Source organism: Typopeltis vanoorti, chromosome 2 (assembly GCF_054136105.1).
Source record: "Typopeltis vanoorti isolate ZY-2024b chromosome 2, IOZ_Tvanoo_1.0, whole genome shotgun sequence".
NCBI classification, from domain to species: Eukaryota; Metazoa; Arthropoda; class Arachnida; order Uropygi; family Thelyphonidae; genus Typopeltis; species Typopeltis vanoorti.
This window is the reverse complement of record NC_143550.1, coordinates 142,454,078-142,474,049: the sequence shown is the minus strand read 5'-3', so window position 1 is coordinate 142,474,049 and position 19,972 is coordinate 142,454,078. Positions and strand designations below refer to the sequence as shown.

General features: G+C 36.4%; 1 protein-coding gene across 1 annotated transcript in view; it reads left to right on the top strand.

The window, feature by feature from the left end:
* The window catches only part of LOC150109481 (von Willebrand factor D and EGF domain-containing protein-like), a 419,421-nt gene that overhangs the window by 234,900 nt on the left and 164,549 nt on the right, over positions 1-19,972 (top strand). Inside the window, exons 17-19 of the mRNA XM_090402470.1 lie at positions 3,378-3,492; positions 4,385-4,656; positions 18,306-18,414. Of these exons, the coding sequence (XP_090258596.1) occupies positions 3,378-3,492; positions 4,385-4,656; positions 18,306-18,414 (496 nt within the window). The remainder of the gene's footprint in view (positions 1-3,377; positions 3,493-4,384; positions 4,657-18,305; positions 18,415-19,972) is intronic.

Genomic DNA, 19,972 nt, shown 5'->3' with positions numbered 1-19,972 from the left:
TGTCTCCATAATTTTCAAAAATGTACTCGGATCACCATGCAAGCCTAAAAGAAAGGAAAAGTAGACAGAAAGAGCATATTGGAGACATTAATAACAACAGAGAAGACAGCTTGGACCTAGCTTTTTATTTCCCCCCCCCCACACACACACACATACACATCATAACATTGAATGAGATAAGAACTCCATACTTTACATAAAGAACAACTTCATTGCTTGTTACATAAATGAATCAGCTCATAAATATGCACATCTGTTCATCTGTTCATAAGGCACACTCGAACCAAGAATGATCCTGTGTGATATTTGCTGAAATCACTCAGATTTTTCTGCATGTCAGACTAACTTTTCAGCCAAATATCTTTTACATGTTACTGAACAATAGCTAACCCATGCTACACATGGTTTCTTTCCATTTTAACCTATATTCTAATAGCTCCTGTAGGTTCTGTATTTTAGTAATGTTATTGTTTATGTTAGCCTTTTATTGTGTTTTTGGTCTTCCTAACCCAGAAGAAGCCACAAGTATCTCTGGCAAAGCTAAGTGGTTTTCATTTTTATATTGTTATGGCCAAATAAATTATTATTATTATTATGAGTATCTCCATGGAGTCTGTAGACTCATTGCAGAAGACCCAGACTATCAAAACAATATCTATCATACCTCTTCTTGAATTCATTTACAGACAAAGAATTCACAACTGAGTCAGGCAATGCATTCCACTCATTCACCACCCTCCAAGCAAAAAATCTAGTTCTCACACCCTTGTTAACCACACTTTTCCTTAATTTCCAGGGATGACCTCTTGTTCTTCCATCCCTATCACACAGCTGAAATATTTCCCCTGCATCAATCTTATAAAAACCTTTTAGTAATTTAAATGTTTCTATCATATCCCCTCTTCTCCGCCTATCAGCCAACTTCTGCAATCCACAAGCTCTCAATCTATCAATGTAGGGAGCATTTTTTACATCACTCACCAACTTAGTCACTCTCCTCTGAACCCTCTCCACAACCTCCTCATCTCCAAGGAATCCAGCTGACCAGACTTGAGCACAGTAATCCAAATGTGGAAGTATCAATGGCACAAATAAACTATGTATTTTTCTTTATAATTGATTTTTGTTGGTCAAAAAGCAATATGACAGATACAGTCAACTTTCAGTTAGAGTGTAACAAGAGCTGAGTATTTTGGAAGTAATGACAAGGATTTTCCTCTAGGCAGACCAGCTGGAAACAGACAGTTAGCAGATAATAAGCTGGCCTCATAGTTGCTTTAGTCATAAATCAAACCAGCACAACCCAATCTAGCTTGCTGTAACAAACAGTTATATGAACTCAATTGCTTTGTTAACTGCTGAAAAGTCGAGTCCAAGTTCATGTCTCGTTGCATCACCTAAATGAAATTCATTATAGCAGACCTTTCAGCATGACAGACTGTTCTTATCTGTTCTCCAATGAGAGCCAATTTGCTGATTGTGTGAAACCTCCTGCACTCCAATCTTTTGTCTCTGGAAGTCTGTTAATAATAATAATAATAAATTCTGCACAGGTTCAGTGCACAACAGAAGTTATATCTTTTTGTTTCTATTCTCAGAAAACATTTTTTGAAATTCATCACTGTCATGAAGACCACCCCCTCCCTCCATCATCATGGAATCACTGTATCATACTGTCTGAATGTCATATTCTCTTTCATACCCTCCTGTCTCTCTTCCCTCATACTCCCCTCCTCTTTCTCTTCTCTGTCATCATGAATACTTGCCATATGTGTCTCCATCCACTTGAGTTCTTCTTTGCCTAGTGTAGCACAATATTTCTTTTCTTATTTCTGTTTTACAATCTTTTCATCATTGATATCACTTACTTCACTTTTTTCCCCTTACATTTCCTTCACTTACACTTTCCCTTCATTTGCATCACTTTCAAAAAACTTTAACTCTCACATTTACATTCCTACCTTTATACTCCTTCAGCAATTAAACTTTTGCATCCTTTGTCACCCATTTTCACTAACAAATCTATTTCACGTTGAGGAAATGGTGAAGAGGATCCAGAGGCAAGTGACTAAGATTGTAATAGGTCTGTGGAATGTTCCTTTTGAGGAGGGATTGAAGATTTGTGAGTTGTAAAGTCTAGTTGATAGAGAGGAAAGAGAGAACATAAAATCATATCAACCACCTGACAGTTACACTCTCTAGGGAATCTGGAGATCGGATCAATTCTAAGGAATACTATCTGTTCAAATCACAAATTATTATATCAAAACCAGATCAGTGTATTTTTGTGTTACATGCTTAGAGAATATCAGTGATGCAAAAGTTTATTTTTCACTTGGTTAGAGTATAATAAATTTAGTTTAATCCTTTATCCAAGTGTGAGCAAACAAAGTTTGCACCTGAAAGTATCTTCAGGACTGGGGTAAGGTGATACAACACCAGGGCAACTCGTTGCAAAGGTGGAGCAAGCTACCAACACTCCTGTCTCAGTATCTCCTATAATGCAAAACACATTTCCTTGCGGATATGTCTGATGTTATGCATTAAAGGAAGGGCCACTACCCAGACTAGTTTCGACCTTTATTGAGGTCTCTTCAGTGGGAGCCAGGCCCAAGTTGAGATACCAGGCAGAAGCTTTAGCAGGTCATCTCTACCTATAGGAGTTGCCAAATGGTGTGTCACCCTTTTTTAATAAATTACTCTGGATTTAGAGAAAGATGTTGAAAGTTTATTTTTCACTTGGTTAGAGTATAATAAATTTAGTTTAATCCTTTATCCAAGTGTGAGCAAACAAAGTTTGCGCCTGAAAGTATCTTCAGGACTGGCTCCCACTGAAGAGACCTCAATAAAGGTCGAAACTAGTCTGGGTAGTGGCCCTTCCTTTAATGCATAACATCAGACATATCCGCAAGGAAATGTGTTTTGCATTATAGGAGATACTGAGACAAGAGTGTTGGTAGCTTGCTCCACCTTTGCAATGAGTTGCCCTGGTGTTGTATCACCTTACCCCAGTCCTGAAGATACTTTCAGGCGCAAACTTTGTTTGCTCATACTTGGATAAAGGATTAAACTAAATTTATTATATCAGTGATGCAAGTGATGAAATGTAAATTATATATCTTGTTTTAATCCTTACCCAGATGTAAGCAAACAAAAATTGGCATAAGAAGTGAAACATAGGTATATAATACTTTGAGTAAATCATATTTTACAATAGGGTTATTCATAATATTGAAAAGTAAATAAATATTATTTTCGTCCTGTCTAATTGTCAACATACAAACCTTAGATACAAATTTTTAGATTTATTTCATCTTGAGCTTATGAACAAAATTTGCTAATTTACATTTACAGCTAGTTATCCCTTTTCTTGCTAGCAAGATATTTGTGTAATTAAAGGAAAGTGTATTCATCAAGAAGAGAAAAACCCTGAAAATGGATGTCAAATATGTGTTCCTAGGATGGCTAAAAATAAGTGGACTACTAACCCATGTGAGTTTTTGCTATTTAGTAGGTTTAAATAAAAAATTTTAATTTCACTACAAGGCAAAGAACTTGCCTCTTCAAATAAGTTGTTTGCTTTTAGTGTATTAAAAGCATCTATGATAAATAAATAAATGTATTAATTATTAATTGATCCATTTTTATAAGGTTTCACCTTATCAAAATGGACCAATAAAAGGCAAATATATGGATGCTTGGGCAAGCAATCATGTCTTATATATAGTCTGTGCTAGGGTAACTCGTAAATACCGGTGAGTATATTCCCGTAAGCTCTCTGGTCAAAAAATTCCATATGAAACTTTCATAGTTTCTACATTCAGCTTTGAAATAATGCTGGATTTAATATCCCCTTGATTTATATAATCTTTATCTTCAATTTTCACATCACCTTTATCATATCTGATTCCTTGTATGCTCTCTTTATTCCATTTCTAAGTTCTTTCAAAATGGCCTGTAGAGTATTTTGCCACTTTCTTTCCTGATATTTATCTTCTTTTTTTCTTACCAAAGTCTTCTCATGACTTTTGTTTAACTACTTCTATACATTTCTTTGCTTTCTTACATTTATCCTGCGGGATAAATGTAATAGGGTTTCTTTTCAAACGCTTTCAGTTTTGCTTGAATAATATTTATATATTTGAGTTTACAGTTTACCTCTAAAATCTGCTCAATTTTGATTCTTTTTAATACTTTCTTACATGATCAGCTCTTATAAAAGCAGACTTACTATGACTGAAATTCTAATTGATTTCTTTGAATGTCTATTACATGTTAAAGAAAATTACTTTTACAGATATATTTTCTTTTAATATAGAACTTGGTTTTAAAGGCATTGAAATTGCCAATATAACTATCTCATTTCATTACTTTAATTTTTCAGGGAATGCAGCTCCATTATTTACAGTACCAGCAGACTCTTTTAAAGCATTTGATGGTGAACATTTCACTTATCAGTTTTCAGCCTATGATGCTGAGGGAGATGAAGTTACTTTCAGATTAACAGATCATATTCCTGGAGCCTCATTATCACCAAAGGGAGCATTTCAGTGGACAGCAGAATTAAACAGTATTGATCCATCTTTGCCTAGCTATGAATCATTTAATTTAGTTATTGCAGATGATTGCAATATGGTTACAGATTTCACTCTAGAGGTGATTGAAATTCTTTTATTTGCATGATTTCTCTTATTTTCTTTGATAATTTCTTACGATCAGTAATTAAAAATTATATCTTTTCACAAGTGACAGGCAACTCAGTTTTTAGAAGCTATTTTATCATAGTAGTGTAATTTTTTTAATACATGAAATGCAGATGGTGTGAGAGTGACAGATGCAGAAGAAGTTGTTCAACTAATGAGTGCCCATTTTGCTAAAAACTATCAATCTGATATATGCAACATTGATCTCACTGCTACCTCTTCACACGATGAAGTAACTCAGGTGTATGAGGAGGAGGTATTAGAGCTGTTGCACTAACTGAATAAAAATTTGGCAACATGGACTGCTGGAATATCAGCACGGATGCTAAAAGAGTGTTCAGCTGAACTGCCTATTCCTTTGACCAGTCTATATAATTTGAATCTCAGATCAGGGAAGATTCTGAAGGAGTGGAAAGAATGTATGGCAATCCCATTGCACCAGGGTGGTGCAAAGATTGATGTATCCAACTATCAACCTATCAGTATCTCTGGAGTGGTGGTGTAAAGATTTTGGAAAAGTTGGTTAGAGTTCACATTCAGAAATAGATCGAGAGAGAATCTCTACTATACAACAAACAGCATGGGGTTTAATAAGGGAAGGTCATGTTTGAGCAATTTGCTCACATTCCATAATAATGTTACTATTGAGTTAGATAGGGGGAATGGATACATCATGATACCTATAGATTTTGGAAGACTTGCATAAATTGAACAATATGGGATTGTATTATAAAATATTAGCATGGATAAGAGGATGACTGTCTAACAGATATCAAAGAGTGGTATATGGGAGATGTGAGTCTGTAAGATTTATGGTAACCAGTGGTATACCACAAGGATCAGTCTGTGGTCCACTGTTATTCAATCTGTACATTAATGACATTGGAAAGGATTTGACTGGTGACATACAACTATTTGCTAATGATTCAAAGATAGGCAAGGGTAATCAGGAATGTGGCTGATATGCTGTACTTGTAGAATGATTTGAATAGGCTGGAATTGTGGGCATATGAAAATGGCTATCAGTTTAATGTTAGTAAATGTAAGTCATGCACTTCAGTATGATGAGATATTCAGTGTTATATTTTATTGGTGGGATTATGCTAGAAGAAACTGATCAGGCTAGGGATTTTGGAATTCTGATAGACAGCAAGTTGAAGTTCATTAATTGCAATGCTGAAATGAACTTTGACGTGTAAAGAGAAGGAAGTCTTACCTCTTTACAAGGTGTTGATAAGACCTGGTCTGTTGTGCACAAGTCTGGTTTCTGTGGTGATTCTGATACAGTATAAAGAGTGCAAAGGAGAATGTTAAACATGATATTGTGAAATACTGATTATGAAGACAAATTGAGAATTTGTAGACCACAGACACTAGAAAACAGGAGGAAGATCGAATGAGATTGATTGATCAATATGATTGAGACTTACAAACTTCTGAAAGGGTTATGCAGGATTTCAGTTGATGGAATTTTTCATCTTATGGAGGATAGGGAAAGGATGAGAGGACATCCTTGGAAGTTGAGAATTAATGCCATCAAGAAGGAGATGACAGCTAGATTTTTCTTTCATAAAGTGGTACATGATTTGAATGAATTGCCATTGGATGTGGTGTGTGTGCAAATAGTTTGAATCAATTTAAGAACAAGCATGACATCTGGTGCATGTAGTATGTGGCTTTCCTCAATGATTCCCTGACTCCCTGGAAGTCTCTCTTAATAATAATAATAGCAATAATATTAATAATAAATACACCTGCTAACTTTCAAATTTATCAAATCAGATTTAATTAAACACCTCTAATATTTTAAATCTAATAAATTTAAAATATTAGAGGTGTTTAATTGAAAAAAAAAAGTTTTTGTGGAGGTTTTGCTGTTATTAATGATTGTAGCTTTATGATTAGAACATAAACTGTTAGATCATTATGTCAGCGTGGTCAACTGAAGATGATTCTGCAACAAGAACTAGCATTCTATGAATGGTCCATCATTGGTATATGTGAGACAAGATGGGCAGAATCTGGAGAATTAACAACAGAGGAAGGAAATCTCTTTTATTACTTGGATACTCCAGAAGGGGACTCAGGTCGGGATAGTTTCTTGATCCAAAAGAATATTAAGCACTGTGTCATAGACTTGGAGTTGCTTAAGGATTAAAGCCATATAATTAGGAGAAGTTCTCCACAACACCTTTGAGGAATGTAGAGAACTGACTGGGGATTCTGATCTAATGTCTAATCCTCACCTTCGTGTGGTGTATCCTGTTAATAGGTATCTGCTGGATACTTAACAAACATGAGACTTAGCCAATCAAATTGTACTCTCTATTTACTTAAAAACGACAAATACATATGATGGAATTTCATGCCAGCTAGGGCATTGCCCAGTTAAACAAGGCCCCTGCTGTTTTCTTCAAGGAATGCAGGTGAGCAGCAAAAAGTCAACTACTGAAACAAACTCAAGCTCAGAAGACAGGAGATAGCAACTATCAATATAATGAGTATTAATGGAAAGGAAATCAAGCTTACAGAAAAACTGAAAAAGTACCATGTGGACATAATTGCCATCACTGAAACAAAAGACAAGAACGGGTGAGATCTTACTAAATAATAAGTACAGGATGTTATATTCAGGCAATAACAATGAAGGCAGGGAAGAAGGATTAGTGATAGTGTTCAACACCAAACATGAAGATAAACTTGATTTTTTTATTTATTTTATTTATTTATTTTTTTTTTATGTTGAGACCATACATGAGAGGTTGGTTAATCAACTTATAGTGCATTAGTACCATGTATGGGTAATGGGTTAGGAAAGGAGACATTTGTTTACATTTAATTTAAAAGCCCGTATATTGTATTCCTTGGGAAATACATAAGCAGGGAGACTGTTCCACAATATAGCAGTAGCTGGGATGAAGGAGGAAGGGAAAAAAACTTGTTCTGTGGGTTTCAAGGTTACTGTGAAAGGATGGCAGACATCAGTTGCACGTGTTCCAACAGACTTAGTACTGAATGAAGGAATTATGATTGCTATTTCATATGAACAATTGCGATGGAAATATTTATAGAAAACCAAATACTTATGTAAAGTGGGAGGAGTGAGTGGTAAGAGATAGGTTATTAATCAATTAATTGTCCTCCTCTGTATTGAGTTAAAACATTTTGAGGGAACTCATAGGGGGGACACACTCCATAGGCGAGAGAAATAGTCAATAGCCGGGCAAATTCATGATTTGTGTGAGGTTATTTGTATAGGATTTGTTCAGAGGTGAAGTAATGTCTTGAGCGAAAGAGAAATCCTAGTTTTTTAGAAGCTGAGGAAGGCAATGGCTGTGATGTGTTTATGCTAGGAGAGGCTTGATGTCAGGATGATTCCAAGAAGAGAAATCTCATCTTTTCTGGAAATTTTAGTGTATTCAAAGGTAATACTGGGAGAAAAATGGTTCTTTTTTGTGAGAAATAAGGCATAACTGGGTTTTGCTTACATTGAAATTGAAGAAGAAATTCATTCTCTTTGCCTTTAGATGCCATCTCTGTATTCCATTCTTATATTACCAAATTAAGATCACAAAAAATGATCATACTTTTCTTATTTGCCAGATTAATTTGCCTATACATTTCCTTCTCACTACCCTCCACATTATTAGATCTATAGCTAAATATTTCATCCTGTCTATCTTTACTTCATGGGTAAGTACCAGGGAATGAGATGAAAAGTGTGGAAGATAAGATTAGGTGAATGGAAGGGATGAATGCAATGCGAATCAGAGTACGAGTGAGAGAAAGTTATGGGAATGATAGAAGAGGAGAGAATAGGAACAGTAGAAGAGAGGGAATGAGAGAGTTATGGGAATGATAGAAGAAGAGAGAATAGGAACAGTAGAAGAGAGGGAATGAGAGAAAGTTATGAGAATGGTAGAAGAGGAGAGAATAGGAACAGTAGAAGTGAGGGAATGAGAGAGAGCTATGGGAATGATAAAAGAGGAGAGAATAGGAACAGTGGAAGAGAGGGAATGAGAGAGAGTTATGGGAATGATAGAAGAGGAGAGAATGGAAACAGTAGGAGAGAGTGAATGAGAAGAATGCAAGGGAGTGCTGGAACCAGGGATAGAGTGATGCTAGGACAGCAGGTAAGTAGGGGAACACACAGAGAAAGGATTAGAGGAGAGAGAGAGAGAGAGAGTGAGGGATGCAGGTGAGCAATTGAGGAACAGGGTGGTAAGAGGTGTAATGTATGGGGGCTCATTGATTCGTGGTGTGCAAGATAGGATGCTTGAGGATTGTTTGCCTGGAGGAAATAGAAAGTGTAGCTATGGCAATTAAGAGGGGTGAAAGGGTAGATGAGATGATTGTGATGGTAGGAATGAATGACTTGAGAGGCAATGTAAATTGGGAGAGATATGAGATTCTTGCTTGAGGTAGTACAAAAGAAAACGCAGAGAAGAAAGATACTGTGTGTGTGTGTGTGTGTGTGTGTGTGTGTGTGTGTGTGTGTGTGTGTGTGTGTGTGTGTTGCTTAGGTATGCTAGTGACGAACTGAGCAGAAGAGCAGTAATATTGAATAACATAATAGCTAGAATGTGTCAGAAGAGAGAGAATTGAAATATGTGGATGCATGGAGGGCATTTGAGAACAGAAAGGAATTGTATGAAAGAGACAGCTTACATTTGAATGAGGAGGGACATAGTCATCTGGAGAGATTACTGTTCTGAACGAGTCAGTGTGTCTATGCAGGGAAACTAGAATACCCAGGGTGGATGTTAGCAGGAGATGGCCTCTTGTGGGAATGGGTACTTGGGAGAAGGGGGATGACATCAGGTAATGCTGAGCCCAGTGGAGTCTAGAGGGGATAATGCTAGGTATAGGAACAGTGGCATTTTTATGCTTTTTACTAATGCCAAGAGTATCTGGAATAAAGGAGAGGAATTGGTGGTGCTGATAGCATCAGCCTGACCAAAGAATATTGGGATCACCGAGACATGGTTGACAGAAGAGGATATAATAACAGAAATAGAAGTAGTAGGATACAGCATTTTTCGGGGATAGAAGGGAAAGCGTGGTGGTGAAGCACTGCTTATGATAAGTGATGACTTATGTCCTCTAAGAGTGGAAACTTTGGTAGGCAGCGATACTAATGATTTTGAAAGCATATGGTGTGAGGTAGAGGTGGGCAAGACAGGATATTTATGGAGTGTTGCTACAAATCAAGGAGCATAAAGGGTGGGGACCAGATGTTTAGACAGTTGAGCTTGGCAAGTGCAAGAAGAATGATTGTTATGGGAGATTTTAACTACAGCAGTATAAATTGAGGAGAGGAAGATGCATGTAGCAAAAAGGGAATGGAATTTCTAGAATTCTTGAGGAATAAATGTCTTAGGCAACATGTAATAGAGAGAACAAGAGGTTCAAGAATTTTGGATTTGGTCATAGCATCAGAAGAGTTGATAATAACTGAGATGATATCTCTCCAACCAATTGGGGAGAGTGGTCATTTGGTTTTGACTTGGAAGATGAATAGACATGCAGGAGTATCAAAGAGATGGGAACGTATGTGGAATTATAAGAAAAGTGATTATAATAGTCTTAGATATCAACTTGGGGAAGTTTCATGGAGGCAAGAATTGGAAGGCTGGGATATCATTAGTGCTTGGGAAATTGTAAAGGAATATTTGTTAGCATCAACAGTAAGCTATATTTCACAAGTGAAGAAGAGAACACAATTTGGTTTAAAGTGGATGACAAACAATATTAAACAAGAACTGCATGTGAAAAGAGGCTATGGAAGAGTTATAAGGAGACAGGTGAAGACCAGATGCATGAAGAATATAAGACACAGGCCAGGAGAGTGACTAGTATGTTTAGGAAGGCGAAACTGGAATATGAGAAGAGATTAGCCCAAAGATCCAAAGAAAATCCTAGGGAATTTTTTAGCTATGTCGCCAGTAGGAGTATAAATGATTGTGGAAGAAACATTGTGGGATAGAAATGGGAATAGAGTGACTGATGCAGAGGACATAGTGGAATTGTTCAATGAACACTTTATTGGTGTATTTCATCCTGGAGGAGTAAATTTTAATACTAGAGGGATAGGGCAGGTTCGAGGTTTAGAGGTGCAGGAGGAGAGTGTGTTCCAAATACTGAGTATTCTGGATATCAATAAAGCTGTGAGATTGGATGGAATTTTGACACAGGGATGGGAGGCCAGAGAGTTGTCCATCAGCATTGGAAGGCACTAATGCAATTCAGCTCATCGCACTTATTCTTCTGCACATTTTATTTTCCACATTGCATATTAAATTTTTGAAAATCAGTGTAAGTATTGTATACTAGCATGACTATTAATATCTATGCGGTCAAGTGATGCTACAATATCGCCTGTTTGGAAGAAGACCTAGGTTTGAGTCTCGGGCGCAATGTGAAAGGATCTTTATTAGGTATTTTTTGAGATGCAGTTAAGTTAGATGGAATTGATATAATAGTTTGACGAGTAGTAAGGCTTATGTGTGGATTGAGTGGTAGAAACGGAGAGTTTTTGAGTAAATGCCCTCCCTCGATGAGTCATTGGACTCCCTGAAGGTGTCATGTATTAATTATAATAACTAAGAATTTAAACCTTGCCATAACTACAAGAAAGAACAGACTAGTAGCAGAGTTATGAAGATAACTTATGTTCTTATATCCTCTTATGTTCTTTCTTGTGGTTATTTCAGTTGCTTTTATATCATTTTTGTTTTTGGTGTTCATCAGAACTTTCCAAACCCCTCTCATACTGTTACAGTTTCCACACACCATTGTGCTGCCCACAGAATTGTGTGAGCCTGGTTCTGTTAGTGCCACCTGTGCACAGCCAACATTTGCCATGATTGCCAGTAGACCAGTCTATATAAGCTTGAGAGGGTAGCCTGAAGAAACGACACCCCAGCATTGCCAGCATGATAGTGGATTTGGAGTGAGCAGGTGGCAGCGTTTCCATTGGGTGTTGTGCATGTCACCATTGATATGTGGCCTTACAGACTTAAGGTGTGCAAGAAGGCAAAAGGTGGGCATTTCGAACATTCAATTTTGCTATATGCACATTATATGTGCAGTTTGTAGATGCTGAAAGCTGTAAAGGATTTACTAATAGATTAAAGGTTTATGCACTGTTCAAGTTGTAAACAGTGCATAAACAGTGCTTTATGGCTAGACTAGGCAAACTTATTCAAGTACTGCTGTCATAGTAGCCTGAACACCCCCCTTGAAGGGACATATCAGAAAACTTCTGATGATGATGATTTATTTACTTGGTGATATTTCACTGGTTTTCTGTCTAGCTTCTTCAGAGCACAATGAGTTTGTCACAGCACACAAACAGCATCAATTAGTTAATAGTGAAAGTAGTTTCAAATTATAATGGACAACACGAAGAACTAAAGTCATAATTTGTCCCATCTTTTGTTGGATTCAGAGAGAGAGAGAGAGGTTGACAAGTATTAATTCAATCTTAAAATACTGTGTATTTTAAGATTGAATCTTATTGTATTATAATAAAATCTTAAAATAAATTGGTACAGCCATTCATTTCTCTTAGTTTGAGAAATATTTTAAAGTTGCTACTGCTGATTCTAAAAACAGTCTCTCTGACTTGTAATGACTTCTGTTTATCATGTTTGTTTTCTTCCATATAATCTTGTGTGAGTGGGTGTTCAAAGCATGGCCTACTAGTTCTGACTTTCCATAACTATGATGCCAAATGTATTTCTTATGTTCCAAGGCAGATCTTCCTGCCTATCCAAAGTTACAAGTACAGGATACTTCATATACTCCTGTATGTGAAAAAATAGTTTGTCCATAAGTGAATAGATGAGGATTGCAATTTTGATACAGCAATTAAGCACTCTGGATATCTTTTCAGATGTGCCTTGAATGGAAAAGTAACAGTTTTGTTGTGGTCTTGTATAATAAGGAAGGGAGGAGAGCATTTAATATTCTCTCTATTTTTAAACAGAAGTTATATCCTTAAAAGAGCTGTGCAATAACAAGAATATTATTATAACAAAAGCAGACAAAGGTAACACTACTGTGGTAATGAATCAAACAGAATATGATATTAAAATGCACAATCTTCTACAAGATCTTTCTTACAAAATCATAGATTGTGTTCCTACTAATTCACAAAAGAAGAAAATTTGTAAATGACTGAAAAAAGCAATTTCTTGACACAAAGAAACTGTTAACAAACTCAAGCCTTTTCATATAAAGCCACTCAGAACATATAGAGCACCAAAAAATTCACAGACAAGATTCACCTCTGTGCCCAGCTGTTGAGAGTATAAACAGTTCTACATATAAACTTGCTAAACATTTGGCAAAATCACTAGTCCACCTTACAGGTATTTCTTCTTCCTTTGTAAAAAAATTCTGTTCACTTACAAAGTATATTAAATAACATGTTTTTTTAATATACTTTGTAAGTGATATAATAACAATTTTACTAATGTACCATTTTCTTAGATTCTTGATTTGATAAATCCCCCCCATCCCTCCAGATATATTTGAATTATTCAAATATACAGTACATGCTGGTTATTTCACATGAAGAAATATTATACAGACAATTAGATGGAACAGCCATGGGTTCGCCTTTTTTTCCTCTTTGGCTAATTTCTATATAGAATACTTAGAGAACCAAGCACTCAGTACAGTCATGCAGTAGGTTGGCTTTGCTATGTAGATGTGTTTGCTATTTGGCTACATGGTCCAGATACATTACATATGACCATTAGATACATTTTATTGTATTTAAATAGCCAACATTGTAAAATCCACACAACAGTGGAAAAGGAATCAAATAATTGTCTACCCTTCCTCTAGAAACACTACTCACATGCCTTCCAAATGGTTCATTATTTTCTTCTGTTTACAGAAAGCCTACGCATGCTGGAAGATATTTGCACAATCATACTATCATCCAGCATGACAGTATAGTATACTATACTAAAAGCAATAAGAGACAGAGCCAAAACATCTGTTCTGATGATACTGGTCCTACCACTGAACTCCTATCTTTGCCACACTTTTTTTTTGCCAATGGCTATAATCCCCAGAAAATAGAGAAAATACTAAATACATCTCTTCAACCTTTCTCTCCCTTCTTTCTCTAATACTCAAGACCACAACAAAACTGTTATTATTCAGTACATTCAAGACATATCTGAAAAGATATCCAGAATGCTTAATAAATACCAGTTCCACCACATTTAAACTATGTATCAGATTGGCTCTGCCCTCATCCATTCACCTAATGGCAAACTCATTTTTCACATCCAAGAGTATATGACCTGTATTTGTAACTTGGCTTACTATGGATAGATAAGTAGATCTGTTGACATCAGTCTTGAAGGATATAAGAGAAATACATTTGATACCATTGTTATGACAGGTCAGGACTAGCAAACCATGCTTTGGACATCTCTTCTCTCTCTCTCACACACACACACACACATGCATGCACGCATGCACACGCATGCACACGCATGCACGCGCACACACACACACACACACACACACACACACACACACACACACACACACACACACACACACACACACACACACACAGAGGATTAGATGGAATAATACAAACTTGTTTTTGGAATCAGCAGCAGCTTTAAAACATTCCTCAAACCTCAACAAGTATATGGCTACATCAATTTATCAAAAATCTGAGAGATGGTTATTTTAAGATTGAATTAATACTTATCAACCTTTCCACCCCACCTCTCTCTCTCTCTCTTTTTGTCTATCCAACAATCGATGGTGCCAATTTGGACTTCAGTTCTTTGTGTTGTCCATTGTGGTTTTTAATTGTTCCCACTATTAACTAATTGTTGTTGTTTGTGTGTTGTGACAAACTCTTTATGCTCTGAAGATGCTAGATAAAAAACCATTCAGATATCACCAACTAAGCAAATAAATACATTATTTATTGTCTTGACATGATAGGTGGAAGTGGCATGATTAAGAATGAGGTGTAGAAGGTGAAGTGCTAGTTGGGGTGATTCTGTTGCAGTGAATCTGGCAATTTTTAGAAGTCTGCTCATAATAATAATATTTTCATATTGTGAATTGACCATCAGTATAATCATCAGATGCAATAGTGGGAAAAGAAACTTACTGTACAAACGCAAATTTAGAGACTGTTTTTGGAATCTGCCTCGGCTCTCCATCATTCTCCCATCTTAAAGAAATCTGGCCATCTTGGAGATCATTATTATGAGATTATCATCTTACCATGCCTGTAGAGGACCCAGTTTATTGTATGTATTTAGGCTGTTGTTCTTCCTCCATTTGTATACCTGTGTGCAGTACAGTAACGAGGGTATGAAGCACCTGTGGCAAGTGTCTAACTTGTGTCCCCTAACCCAAAAATGACAAAAATTTTGGAAATGTTTTACATTTTGCACCCCAAACGTAGTTGCACCCATGGAATGAGAAGAATAGAGATCTGCAAGTTGTCCAACTATGTCATGCAGAAGGCAGACAAGAGTATACAAAAGAACATGCAGGTAGATTATTATGTCTGTACACAAATGCTAGGAGTATCACAAACAGTAGGTAGTCAGCATTCATTTTTGAAATTATGGATTCTACAACTGTTAAAATAACTCTTTTTTTTTAGAGTTGAAACCTATGACTGCAATACTACTAGTAACAATTTTTCATATGGCAATGAGTTTGAAACCATCTTGTGTGAGATGGAATCTAACAAGATAATTGCATAGTAGGTGTTGTTACAGACCTGGTAGGTTGGTTGCTAGTGATGAAGAAATGCATCACCAAATAGAAAAGATAAGTGCAGAAAGAGTAATCATAATAGGAGACTTTAATTATCTAAATATTGATTGGGTAGCAGTAGAATTTCATGAGAAGAATGAAAATACATTTATTCAGCTATTGCAGGACAACTTCTTCAAGTAGCATGTGACAGAAGGAACTCGAGGTCAAAGAGATTTGATTTGATTATAGTGTCAGAGAGCGTTTCAGTTAAAGATGTAACTATTCTGCCTCCGGTTGATTACAGTGATCATGCGGTACTCACTTGGGAAGTGACTAAGTTTATGAATGTTTCATTCAGAAGCGGTTACATGCTGAACTACAAAGCAGTAAATTATGACCAACTGAGGAGTATGCTGAGTTAGGCAGTATGGCATTGATTGCTGGCTGAGAAGAATATTGACAGTGCATGGGAAGCATTTAAACAATACTTAAATGATGTGATATCAGAATGTGTCCTGAGAGTTCGAATAACGAATAGGTTAGGAGTCAAATGGACGTGTAATCTTATTAAGCAAGAGATTCATAAGAAAAAGGATGATGTGGAAGGAATACTGTGTGCATAAGGATGATGTCCATTATGAAAGTTATAAGCAATAGGCTAGAATAGTCACAATTGTTGTACAGAAAGCAAAGTTGGAGTATAAAAAGAAACTGGCTCTGCGTGCTAAAGACAACCCACAGGAATTCTATCGATATGCTGCAAGTAAAAGAAAGAATGAATATGAAATAATAACACTTCTAAATGCATATGGCATGAGGGTTACATACGCAGAACAGGTTGTTCAACTAATGAATGCCCATTTTGTTAAAAGCTGTCAACCTGGCATATGCAACATTGAGCTGTTTGCTATCTCTTCACTGGATGAAGAAACTCAGGTGTATGAGGATGAGGTATTAGAGCTATTGCACAAACTGAATAAGAATTCAGCAATAGGAACTGATGGGGATATCAGCATGTGTGCTAAAAGAGTGTTCAGAACTGGTTATTCCTTTGACCAGGCTGTTTAATGTGAGTCTCAGAACAGGAAAGAGCGTATGGTAACTCCATTGCACAAGGGTGGTCCAAAGATAGATGTATCTAACTATTGACCAATTAGTATCTCAGGAGTGGTGGTGAAGATTTTGGAAAAATTGGCTAGGGCTACAGTGAATCTCTATTTTGCAATGAGCAACATGTTTACTAAGAGAAGGTCATGTTTTAGCAACTTGCTCACATTCTATAACAATGGTACCATTGAACTAGACAACAGGAATGGATACACCATGATACTTTTGGATTATGCTAAGGCTTTTGACAGAATACAGCACGGTAGACTGTTGCATAAATTGAAGAATATGCATTTGGGTTATAGAATTTAGCATGGATAAGAGGATGGCTGACTGACAGATATCAAAAAGTGGTATACGGGTGAATGTGAGTCTGAAAGATTTTAAGGTTCCAGGTGGTGTACCACAAGGATCAGTGCTTGGTCCACTTATTCAATCTGTACATTAATGATATTGGGAAGGTTTTGACAAGCAACATACAGCTATTTGCTGATGACTATAAGATAGGTAGGGTAATCAGGAATGCTGCTGATATGCAGTACTTGCAGGATGATTTGAATAGGCTGGAATTGTGGGCATGGGAAAATGGATATCAATTCAATGTCAGTAAATGTGATGTCATTCACTTTGGCACGATTAGATATCCAATGTATTATATTGGTGGGATTATGCTAGATGCAACTAATGAGGCTATGGATCTTGGAGTATTAGTGGATAGGAAGTTAAAGTTCAGGGGCCATGTAGCAAAGATTGCAAATACAGCTCAAAAGATAATTGCAATGCTGAAACGAGCATTCACATGTAAAGATAAGAATGTTTTGCCTCTTTATAATAGTCCAAGTGAGGCCTTGATAAGACCTCACGTGAACTATTATGTGCAGGTCTGGTCTCCTGGTTTCCATTGTGATTCTGATATGTTGGAGAGAGTGCAAAGGAAGGTGTTAAAAATGATAACAGGATTGTGGAATACTGATTATGAAGACAGATTTGAGAATTTGTAGACTGCAGACACTAGCAAACAGGTGAAAGAGGGGTGATATGATTGAGACTTACAAACTTCTGAAAGGGTCATACAGGATTTCAATTGATGGAATTTTTCAATTTATGGAGGGTGGGGAAAGAACAAAAGGGCATCTTTGGAAACTGAGAATGAAGGCCACCAAGAAGGGTGTGAGGGCTAGATTTTTCTCTCAGAGTGTGGTGCATGATTGGAATGGATTGCCTTTGGATGTTGTGAGTGCAAGCAGTGTGAATGAATTCAAGAATAAGTATGATAGCTGGTGTGTGTGTGTGTGTGTGTGTGTGTGTGTGTGTGTGTGTGTGTGTGTGTGTGTGTGTGTGTGTGTGTGTGTGTGTGTGTGTGTGTGTGTGTGTGTGGCCTCCCTCGATGAGGCTCTCACTCCCTGTAGGTCTCTCTTAATAATAATAATAATATACTGTATATATACTCCTAAAGGTAGCCTCAATACAGAGGCTGAAATATTGAATGTATTTATTTGTATTTTTAGTAAACATTATTCTCTAAGATGGTAGGAAAACGTTTATAGTCACTGTACTTACTAAGGATTGTAAACCTTACAGTGCATTAGTATCCACCCATGGTACTAATGCACTGTAAGGTTTACAATCCTTTATGGTAGGAACGGAAAGTTCAACTTTAAAATTATTTTAAAAAAGAAGAATTATAATATTATAGGTACTACAGCATTATAACAGAATCTGAAATTCTTATAGATTGAAGTTGTGCCATGCAATTGTGAAAATGGAGCTACTTGCGCAAAACCACCAGGCCAAAAGTCTGGGACAGGAGAGTATATCTGTTTATGTGCTTTTGGTTTCACAGGTTAGTGGGCAAAACTATAAATTTGACTTCTTTTTTTAATTTTTGATTTCAGAAAGTCAAACAAGATTTAAATTTCATAGAATTTTTTATTTATTTATTTTTTCTTTCTCTCCTTCAGCCAGTTATGATTTTACACACACACACACTCTGTTGAGTTATGAACTTATTACTTTGTAATGCTATAGAAATGATAACTGCATTAAGTTTCTGCCTGGTTACTGAATTGATATTGTTTCTGTTTTTCAATCCATGGCTGTGATGTTAGTGAATATAAGTGATAGATGATTTCATCATTTGGTGTGAGATTATGACCCTGCTTAAACTGAAGCAACTTGAAAAACTGTCATCTTTGGTCTCTATGGAGTGTCCATATTTAAGCCTTAGGTTACATGGTATTGATGTACTGTAAATTTATAATAATTTTTATTTATTATGGTTGAGACTATCATAAAAAAGTAATATGATAAATAATAAAATAAAATCGATAATAAATAAAATAATAAAAAATAAGTAATAAGCTAATGCCTTTTTATTCCCTTATAGGGAATAGGCGAGGTCTTTTAACCCTATCTAGCTTTTGGAGACTGAGTGGGCTTTTCAATCTGCACCGGTAGCCAATCAGAGAAAGCTGGCCCATGTCTATCACTAATTATAGATAGCCACTGATGAAGAGACTGGCACACAGCTGCTGCCATCTCTTGGTATCTAACCCTAACAGGATATGTTACTGGCTGAAATAATGTGGGTTCTACAGTCAATTTTTTTGAGTTTACGTGACAAAAAAACCAGAGTTTCTGAGAGAAAAAAAACCACTTTCCCATAAATTGACTAATTTGGGAATCAGTTGAAGGAAGTCTTAGAAAAAGTTCCTCCAATCAGCGACTTGAACTATAAGTCTGTCTTCAGGTGGCCTAGCATGTGTGTGTGTGTATTTTTTTTTATCTGAATCCCATTCCCTCCCCCCCCCAACAAAAGTTGTAAACTCATCATACATTTAGTACTGTGGGTTGATGGCCCTGAAATAGAGACCAAATATGGTACACTTTTTGAAGCTCCTTCAGGTCTCAGATAGAGAGAGTAGTGATGATCTCGCACTGGGTGACAGTTATGTGTCACTTAAATTGCCCAACTAATTTATTAACTAAAAAAAGTCCTGTGTTTTGTCAATACTTTTTGACATTATGATCTTCAAGAATCAACTTAGAAAAATTGTCATAAAGCTATATGTAATAAATTAGCACTAAACAGATATCAAAATTATTATTATTATTATTATTATTATCCCAAAACCCCATGGAGTCACAGACTCATCTAGGAGGTCCCTTTTTTCACACACACACACACACACACACACAGCTCATCATACCATACCTTAAATATATTCAAATCCTCTGCAGACAACACCAAGCTCTCAAGCAATGCATTCCAATCATTCACAACTCTCCATGAAAAAAATTTTCTTCTCACTCTCCTACTCACATCCTCCTTATGTAGCTTCCAGGGATGACCTCTTGTTCTCCCCAATCTCCAGCATTTTATGAAAAACCTCTTCAACGTT